The following is a 10,336-nucleotide window of genomic DNA, read 5'->3' as shown; positions in this document are numbered from 1 at the left end:
GATTAATCACACCCAGCCACAATGTCATTCACCACTGGCTCATAATCTAGTCCCACTCCTTAGCGGAGACTGACAATAATAGAATCATCAGTAAACTTTAGGATATCCGTTTCCCACAGCTGCTGCAACACTCATTAGTGTATATGATGTAAAGAAGTGGTTTAAGTGCTCCACATGAGATCCCTGTCAGCACACTTGAATTGGGTCAATGTATCAGTACATTTCAAGCTTACATAACCAAACCTGTCTCAATCTACCTGCCCTAACTGCACAATGGAAACAAACAAAACACTCACATCATCCACTCTCCACAAGTCATGACCCAGGCCTTCAGTCTGACCATAAGTGATTGCATTCTTTAGGAAATCAGTGCCGCTGCCATCATCCTAAGATGAAGAAAATAACACTAATCAGCATTTCAAAACAAGCGGCAGTGTTACCTTTGGAAAACAACGGAGGACACATCATTTGATGGAGCCCCTCTGAATGCAGCACTTACACTGTCAGCGTCCCGCAAAACTGCCACAAGCAATCGAATGTATTCCGTCGCAGCTTTAAGTGTGTCCACTTTACTGGGCTTACGGTCTGGTCGCATTAGTGGCACCATGCGTTTCAAGCGTGAAAACATGGCATTCAGGTTCCTGATCTGCACAGAAAAGAGGCTGAAGTTAAAGATCAACTATGTGGCATTCATAGCATCATGAAATCTTTCTGACATTAGTCTATGTAACCATAATTCATGCCAAAATAATTAAAAGAAAACAACTGCCACAACAGTGAAGGGATCCTGTGGCTCTGCAGGCTGTGGGGGGAATTTTGTTGCATGATTTGGTTCCACTTGACTCATTGCAGGTAAGGGTCACTGCACATAAATACCATGCTGTTCAAAGTGATCAGCTTTGGCCCATGATGAAGCATTTCTATCCCAATGGGAGTGCTCTCTTCCAGGACGACAACGCCTCGATCCATAGGTCATGAGGGGTCGCTGACAGCTATGTTGATTATGAAAATGATATCAAACCGAACACTTACGAGAGACTTTGGACTGATGTGTTAAGATGATGCTCTCCCCCATCATTATCAAAACACCAAATGCAACAAATATCTTTTGAAGAATGGCGTTCATTCCTCCAAGAGAGACTTGTAAAACCAATGCCAAGGTGCTCTAAAGCTGGACATGTTGGTGCAACGCATTACCAAGACATTTCATGTTGTTTTTTTTGTTTGTTTGTTTTTGCCACCTGTCTATAGATTATGCTGATGATTTCTACTGGGCTGGACAGCAACACATGTCATCATTTCATAATTGCTGGCAGCAATTTAAGCTGTGTTTATTTTTTAAAAAAACAGTACATAATACAAGCAGAACAAATGGAGTGCTGGCATTTCCATGTTAACACTCTTTGATTAGAATGAACACCGTGTAGTTTTTAGCTCTGTAGATTGTAGCCTTTGCAATTCCAATGGACCAAATATCCTAGTGAATGTTGCATCAACTCTTACCCCAGTATTTACATATCATTTGCTGCAACAATAATTCATTCCATAGTCAGGCTTACTGCAGTGTGTGGCTACCACGTTGATTAAGAAAACATGACAACAATCCAAAGCTGTCCTACATATACATATATAATGTAGGATTTTATTTATTTTATTTTACTGCAGCTGGTGGAGATGCTGGGTGAAATGCCAAACACAACAAAGCTCTAAGTTTTACAGGGTTTACAGAAGGCTCCATTTTAAGACAGTTAGTGAAGCTACACGCTAGCTAATGTTAGCTGAAGAGTTTCGCTTCTCAGGTGAGCCGAGAAGGAGGAAACATGTCAGCAAACATTTATTAGTGGTTTGTATAATGTCATTTCCAATAAACACTCACTCTCAGTCGCTCCTTGGCGTTGACCAGTTCTCTTTTTTTCACAGTTTCGCTGAATTCCTCGGCAACGAAGTACAAGCCGTCTTTCCCTCGCTTGAACTTCTCGATGTTGCTGTAAACAGGCAGCGCGGACTCACCAGTTAACCTTTTCAGAATATCACTCATCGATTCCTCCTCTGGTACCTTCATTTTTAACGAGGAACTTATGCTAACAGCCCAGCCTGCTGTCTTCGGATTGTTTGTGTTTCTCTATTCCATCACCTCCTGACAGTAAAGGTGTTGGAAGAGCAGCTATGGAGGCGGACACGCACCTAAGACGTGTTTCTAATTAACGAGGAAGCCGGAAACAGTGGGAGCTTCTCCAGATAAACGCATAATTATTCATATACAGACCAAAATCTGATTTATTGCAAATTAGTATTTCACCAACGGATTTCTTCTGCCGGGAAATTATATAAATAAATGACTATAAGCAATGATTACTTTTGAAGCTTTCACTTTTTTGTGCTTGTTTTCCATTTTTATCAACCATGATATGTCCAAAAATCTGCATACCATTCTCAGTAATCAGTGTCAAAGCCTCTATTTCCCCCACATCAAAACAGGTCTTGTAATTGTTTGAGTAATATATAATTGAGGGACTTTTGAAGTCCATGGGATATATCTTGCATGCATTTCTATTAAAGTAAAAAAAAAAAAAAAAAAAAAAAGCAAATAGTGTTTTTATGTTCATTATGATCATGTCTTTACAAATTCCTTAATAATTTATTTTGGAAACAATCCTTTATTTATAAAAAATGACTGGACATCACTAAAATGTCAACTAAATTACCATTCGAATTTAATAACAACTACCTTCTAATTAGCTAAACAATAATACAAGGACTTTATTCAAAAATTTCTTTGATCATGTTCTTTTTACTAAGTTGAGATGATCATGACAGATGTTGCTTTTTGGCAATATATCAAATTTTACATAGAAAATAACAAATTTTATCTGTCCTGGGAATGACTTTCAAACCAGGGGCGGATTGAATGTTATTTCATTCGGTCGTTTGACCGAAGGCCCGGTCCACATCTGGGCCGGTGCGCTGGTATTTATTAAATCATTTTGTTTATTTATCCATGTGCCGCCGAATGGGATGAGTATGGAGTTAGAACAGTCTCATAATCCACAAATGCACACAGAAGAATTCACACATGTGAACTGGGGTTCACAAATGTAAACTGCAATCCACAAATAAATTAAGAAAGTTCACAAATGTATTTCTGCATTCACAAACTGCTTTTGCGTGTGAATCTTTTTTGAGACTGCTCTGCCGTCAGCTCGATCCACAAATGCCTTTTTTTCAACACGGAAGTTTCTGTAGCCAATCAGATGTCTCCCTCCTTTCAGCCAATCACAAAAACTCACCCCACGTGGGGGTGGGTGTACTGTTCAGCCAATCATATGAACGCGTCCGCACAGCGTTATACTTGACCGTGTCATTGGGCTGAAGAGTGAAGCTGCCCGTCGGAGAGACCATGGCGTCTGATGGGGACAATAGACCCTTTATTTGTTTACAAACATTGTGACATTTTTTGTGGCCGGGGCTTATGCTGGAGGCAAAAGCTGAGCGAGAAGTCAAGCGGGACTGGGAGTATATAGTTTGCGCTGGGAGTTTGCAGCGCAAACTCGAGCTTTTTTAACCCGTTAAACTTCAGTGTACCGCCGGCGGTACACTTACTAATTTGCATAGGAATTTAAAGAATGTCCGAAGGCTGCAAACGTGATTATATAAACATTATACGCCGATGGAAAGCTTAGATTCTCATGAATCCGCCGGTATAAACCACTTTCAGATGTGATTACCACAGCGGATAATATAAACACATTTGTCCGACAAACAATGAATATTCATCCATCCTTTCTCTGTACACGGCTTTAACGTACACAGCGCGACTCACATTTCCGGGTTCATTATTACACACAGATGAAAATATTCCACAAAAAACGGCCATAATCTAACCTTGGACATCCAGACGACACAAGCCAGTAAACTATTTTGTCCAAAACATGTCTTGAAGTCGGTATATAATCCACGAATCGGTCGTTTTCAAGGAAATACACCTCGCGATGCGCGTCCAATATGCTCTGTATTTCTCGTCATATTTAACGGGTTGTTTTTGATTGTATTTTTTTGTGTGTCTTGTTGTGTCCTTATGGTGTGTGTATTTGGACCCAGTGTCTGGAATAAAGCTGAACTGAATTGAATTGAATTTAATATTTTTTATTTAGAAATGCCACATCAGATTGGCCCCAAATTGAGTGGGGGTCTTCCTGGGGTGGTCTACTACAAGACTGAGGTGGAATGAGTCTGTGGAAACTAGGAGTTTTCCCGCAGTTCTATATTACCGTAATGTCAAGTATACACAGGCTCCCCTAAATGCGAGCGATTGCTCACTTCACACCTTTCTCGGCGGATGCCTGGAGCTTTTCTTCTCTTTTCTCTGAGCGCATCTTTGCAATGTGTTTCTTCTTGCGTGTATGTGTGCTGTATCGTGACGTGATGACTTTGACGAGGCCTTTGCTACCTCAACACGATTACTTTGGTGACTTCTTTGTGTAGTTAGTAATTAGCGTTGCAGTGATTACACTTCAGCAGTACACTGTATGTAATTATTAAATACAGTGTACAAGTTCAAAGGTTTGTTGTGTTATGTCATAATTTTTAGTGCCAACCAAGACTCTGTTGAAGAGGTCGGGGGGCCGAATTTGACTCCCAATCCGGCCCTGCTTTCAACTAAGTTACCCATTACAAAAACACCTCTCAAGAAAGTGTGTTAATTCCAGATCACATGACCTGCTCCAAATGATGTCATTTCCTCCTGAAGAAAATACTTAAAAGACTTCAAGGCTTTCTGTCTGGCCTGGAGCCTATCTCAGCTGACTTGGGCGAAGACAGGGATCACCTGGACAATCACACTTGCATTCATGCATTCACACCTAGGGGCAATTTAGAGTAATCACTTAACCTCAGCATATTTTTGGACTGTGGGAGGAAGCCGGAGTACCCGGAGAAAACCCACACATGCACAGGGAGAACATGCAGACTCCATGCAGAAAGATCCCGGGCCCAGGCTGGGATTTAAACCAGCGATCTTCTTGCTGCAAGGCGAAAGTGCTAACCGCTACGGCACTGTGCAGCCCTGATTTTGTCATGTTGATCAAAAAATATTATAATGGGTCTCTGTTGAATCGTCTCACCGACCACAACATTTAGCCATTAGTTCATCGTATACGTATTCACATGCAAAATGACTGAACAAGTTGTCCTAATATGTCAAGGATGTTTCTATACATTTTCATTAGACTTTTATTTATAAATCTGTCCTGAATTGATGAATTGCTCCCAGGTGAATCTTGACTTTCTCTAATGAAAGGAAATGTGTGAGAGTACAGTTTTTCTCAGTTGCTTTGGTACATTTCTCGAATCATCCTTGATATTTGCAAAACAGTAAGTGCATTTCTCAAAACAAATAGCAAAACACCATGGATTAACTGCATAAACCAGTCTCTTGCTCAAAATCCTTAATTCATCTTTCAAAAGTAAATATCTGTGTCAATGAACATGTCAGTGGCATCAAAATGACAAGTCCTATGGAAAACACAGTCAAATTGCTTGGTCATGTTGTCATTATAACAGTGTACTCTGGAGGGATGTTCTGATGTGAACTATGGCTAAAGTTTGGATAACAGCTATTGTAATTTACACCTTCGTGTATGTGGGAGATTGATTCCAAGAGACTGTATGAGAATCGCATTTACACTTTTACTGTTTGTACTGTTGACAGACCACATCATTGTGATACAGAAAGGAAAAGACAGCAATACGTATCACAAAGAAAAAAAGTAGATATGTAAACACAGGACAATCTCCTTAGCATCTACCTCCTCCTCAGTTTTGCCTCCCAATTCCTCCACCACGCAGCCTCTCTCCTCTTCTATTTCTTCTTCTCTCTGGCCGTTGGCCCCTTTCAATTCCTTGTCCTTCCACTGTCAGACATTATAACATTGTGTTGTGCTCCGGCTATATGTATATACTTGCCAGTTGATGGGTTATGAAATGCACCTTTGAGCGATTTCAGAAAACTCTAACCTTTCACACATTTTCCTTTGTTAGAGAAAGTCAAGGTTCACCTGGGAGCAATTTACCAATTCAGAACAAATTTAGAAAAATCCTTGACATATGACAACTTCTTCAACCATTTTGCATGTAAAGACTTGAAGAGTTCATTTGCAAAAACAGATAACTCCGTTTTGATAAATTTTAAGAAAACTTTTTTTATTGTTAACTTTACTTGATAATATCAATCAAACCGAAGTTGAGTGTATTTGACTCAGTAGTAAAATACATGACAAAATGGAGAAAAAATAAATTATTAGTGTTATTACTATTATCGCAAGTAAACAATAAAAAATGAGTTTTCTGAAAATGGAGTTACCTGTTTTTGCAAATGAACTCTTCACTTGTTGTTTGCAGTGAGACTATTCAACAGAGACCCATTATAATATTTTTTGATCAACATGATATAAGCAGTTGATAATGTAGGAAACAGCAGAGAATTGTACATAATCATTTGCATGGATGTACCAAAGCATTTACAACTCTTTTCAAGAAATGAGAAACTGCTTTTTTTGATGTGCACAAGTGGCACAATGATGTGAAGATTGAACAAGTCTTCTTCTTTCTTCTTTTCCTTTCGGCTTTTCCCTTCAGGGGTCGCCAGAGCGAATCAATTGCCTCCATCTAACCCTGTCTGCTGCATCCTCTTCTCTCACACCAACTACCATCATGTCCTCTTTAACCACATCCATAAACCTCCTCTTTGGTCTTCCTCTAGGCCTCCTGCCTGGCAGTGGGAAACTCAGCATCCTTCTACCAATATATTCACTATCTCTCCTCTGGACGTGTCCGAACCATCTCAGTCTGGCCTCTCTGACTTTATCTCCAAAGCCTCTAACATGTGCTGTCCCTCTGATGAACTCATTCCTGATCCTATCCATCCTGGTCACTCCCAAAGAGAACCTCAGCATCTTCAGTTCTGCTACCTCCAGCTCTGCCTCCTGTCTTTTCCTCGAGGACACTGTCTCCAGACCAAACAACATGGCTGGTCTCACCACAGTTTTGTAAACCTTTCCTTTCATTTTAGCTGAAACTCTTCTATCACACATCACACCCGACACTTTTCTCCAGCCGTTCCAGCCTGCCTGTGCACGCTTCTTCACCTCTTTTCCACACTCTCCATTGCTCTGTACTGTTGACCCTAAGTACTTTGAGAATTTCAATTCTGATCTGAGAAATGAACTAAAATGACTGAGAAAAACTGTAAAAAAAAAAAAAAAGATTAGGACAATACAATACAAAATAAAATTATACAGGTTAAGCTGTTTTTAATCCCAGAAGGAAAATTTGGTGTTGCAGCTGCACAAGAACAGACAAACCAGCCCATCTATTATCTATACACCGCTTAATCCTCACTAGGGTTGCAGGGGGCTGGAGTCTATCCCAGCTGACTCAAGGCGAAGGCAGGGGACACCCTGGACAGGTCACCAGTCTATCACAGGGCTACATATACAGACAAACAATCACACTCACATCCACACCTATGAACAATTTAGACTTACCAATTAACCTCAGCATGTTTTTGGACTGTGGGAGGAAGCCTGAGTACCCGGAGGAAACCCATGCATGCACATAAAGAACATGCAAACTCCATGCAGAAAGATCCTGGGATGGCGGGGACTGGAAGGCGAAAGTGCTAACCAATTCAATTCAATTCAATTCAGTTTTATTTATATAGCGTCAATTACAGTCAAATCGTCTCAAGACGCTTTACAGAACCCATATGCCTGACCCCCAGAGCAAGCCCAAAGGCGACAGTGGCAAGGAAAAACACCCTTTTAACAGGGAAGAAACCTCGAGCAGAACCCGGCTCTATATAGGGGGGACCCATCTGCCTGCTGGCCGGGCGGGTTGAGAAGGACAGAGGAGGGCAAGGGGGAGGGATGGGAGAAGAGGGAGGGGTGGGAAAGCAAGGAAAACACAACACACATTTGGATACATGCATGACAGGATATGTGACGCAGACAAAGTATAAGCTAACATTGAAAACTGACTCATAGTTTACTCTTATGATGTACGGCTCTTACATTAAACATACTCCATATATAGCTAGCAGTAAAATTCAAACAGTATGTAAGTTGGCATAACAAGTATAGTGAAGGCAATGCAGAGTTGACTGGTGGAAAAGGGGAGCTGGAAGCAGAGGCCTGGAGGAAGGTCAGCGGCAGCATCCCACAGTGGACATGATGGAGACTGGACCAGCTGGTGGAACATCGACCGCAGATCTGAAGCATCCAGCTCTGAGACCAGGGACACTCGGAGAAATAGCACAGGGGGAAACAGAGTGAATGTACTGCAATAACGGTATACATATTAAATGTAAAGGTAGATAGAGAAGGGCTCAGTGCGTCAAGAGAAGTCCCCCAGCAGCCTAGGCCTATAGCAGCATGACTAGAGGCAGAACGAAGGGACGTCCAAGAGGGAGTCAGCTGTGCAATGAAGACACAAGCCGAACCCCTGTGGGTCACCCAGTCAGCCCCAACTATAAGATTTGTCAAAAAGGAACGTTTTAAGCCTGGTCTTAAAAATAGAGAGGGTGTCTGCCTCCCGAACCCAAACTGGGAGCAGGTTCCACAGGAGAGGCGCCTGATAACTGAAGGCTCTGCCTCCCATTCTACTTTTAGAAATTCTAGGAACAACAAGTAAGCCTGCAGTTTGAGAGCGAAGAGTTCTACTAGGATAATAAGGTACTATCAGATCTTTAAGATATGATGGAGATTGGTTATTAAGAGCTTTATATGTCAGAAGAAGGATTTTAAATTCTATTCTGGATTTAACAGGAAGCCAGTGAAGAGAAGCAAGTATAGGGGAAATATGATCTCTTTTGCTAACTCCTGTCAGTACTCTCGCAGCAGCGTTTTGGATCAACTGTAGATGTTTGAGAGAGCTATTTGGACAACCCGATAATAAGGAATTGCAATAGTCAAGCCTGGAAGTAACAAAAGCATGAACTAATTTTTCTGCATCATTCTGAGACAGAATGTTCCTGATTTTTACAATATTACGCAGGTGAATAAAGGAAGTCCTACAGACTTGCTTTATGTGCGAGTTAAAGGACATGTCCTGGTCAAAAATAACTCCAAGATTCCTCACAGTAGTACTGGAGGCCAATGTGATGCCATTCAGAATAACTATTTGCTTTGAAAGTGAGTGTCTAAGATGTTTGGGGCCAAATGCAATGACTTCAGTTTTGTCTGAATTTAGCAGTAGGAAGTTAAAAGTCATCCAGGTTTTAATGTCCTTAAGACAATCTTGCAGTCTAGCTAACTGATCAGTTTCATCTGGCTTCATAGATAAATACAATTGTGTGTCATCTGCATAACAATGGAAGTTAATACAATGCTTCCTAATAATATTGCCTAAAGGAAGCATGTATAATGTGAAAAGTATAGGTCCTAAGACAGAACCCTGAGGAACTCCATGATTAACTTTAGTATGCTCAGAAGAGTTATTGTTGACATGCACAAACTGGAACCTATCTGATAAGTAGGATTTAAACCAGTCCAGTGCTGTCCCTTTAATGCCAATTGAATGTTCTAGACGCTGTAATAAGATTTTGTGGTCGATTGTGTCAAACGCTGCACTAAGATCTAACAAAACAAGTATAGAGACTAGTCCATTATCTGATGCTATGAGAAGGTCATTAGTAACTTTCACTAGAGCTGTTTCTGTGCTATGATGCACTCTGAAGCCTGACTGAAACATTTCAAACAAATTATTCCTTTGTAAGTGTTCACATAATTGATTTGCAACTGTTCTTTCCAGAATTTTAGAGAGAAATGGTAGGTTGGATATTGGTCTATAGTTAGCTAACACATCTGGATCTAAAGTGGGCTTTTTAAGCAAAGGTTTGATGACAGCAACCTTAAAAGCCTGTGGTACATAGCCTGTTACTAGAGAGAGATTAATTAGATCTAACATTGAAGAATTAATTAAAGGTAAAGGTAAAATCTCCTTAAAGAGTCTAGTTGGGACCACCAAGTCACTGTGCAGCCAGGCAAACAAATGTAAAGTGAAAATGGAATAGAAGTAAAAGGCAGGTAAAAACATAAAGAACCAATGGCCTTTGAGTTCATCTGAACAATGGATTATACTAGATATGCAATACAAGGGCTGCAGTTTGAGCCAGTGTGATATTCAGTCTGCTGAGACTTCAACAGCACAGCCAGAGCCACTAATACACGGAATGAACATATCAGAAAGCCTGGCTCGGTTCTGAGGATTAACTGAGGACCCCCGAAGGCCGAAGCTAGTTGCACCAAAGAGGAAGCTGAACATCTTGAACATAATAAGACAT

General features: G+C 40.8%; 1 protein-coding gene across 1 annotated transcript; it reads right to left on the bottom strand.

The window, feature by feature from the left end:
- Window positions 1–248: 248 nt before the first annotated feature.
- figla (folliculogenesis specific bHLH transcription factor) lies at window positions 249–2,669 on the bottom strand. The gene is made up of 3 exons (XM_051951140.1): window positions 1,877–2,669; window positions 500–646; window positions 249–386 (listed from the first exon to the last, which is right to left on the bottom strand). Exons 1-3 carry the CDS (start codon window positions 2,060–2,062, stop codon window positions 249–251), a joined length of 471 nt encoding a protein of 156 aa, XP_051807100.1. The 5' UTR covers window positions 2,063–2,669.
- Between the last annotated feature and the right edge of the window lie 7,667 nt (window positions 2,670–10,336).

The sequence above is a fragment of the Acanthochromis polyacanthus genome, chromosome 7, assembly GCF_021347895.1.
Source record: "Acanthochromis polyacanthus isolate Apoly-LR-REF ecotype Palm Island chromosome 7, KAUST_Apoly_ChrSc, whole genome shotgun sequence".
Lineage (NCBI taxonomy): Eukaryota > Metazoa > Chordata > Actinopteri > Pomacentridae > Acanthochromis > Acanthochromis polyacanthus.
Note: the sequence above shows the minus strand (reverse complement) of the source record. Positions and strands in the feature narration are given on the sequence as shown.

Bases quoted from the DNA above. Each gene is read 5' to 3' on its own strand.
- figla (XM_051951140.1), bottom strand. From the start codon at position 2,062: ATGAAGGTACCAGAGGAGGAATCGATGAGTGATATTCTGAAAAGGTTA. The intron at 647-1,876 runs GTGAGTGTTTAT...TTTTCTGTGCAG, and splicing joins ACGCCAAGGAGCGACTGAGA to ATCAGGAACCTGAATGCCAT. The intron at 387-499 runs GTAAGTGCTGCA...TCTTCATCTTAG, and splicing joins TTTTGCGGGACGCTGACAGT to GATGATGGCAGCGGCACTGA.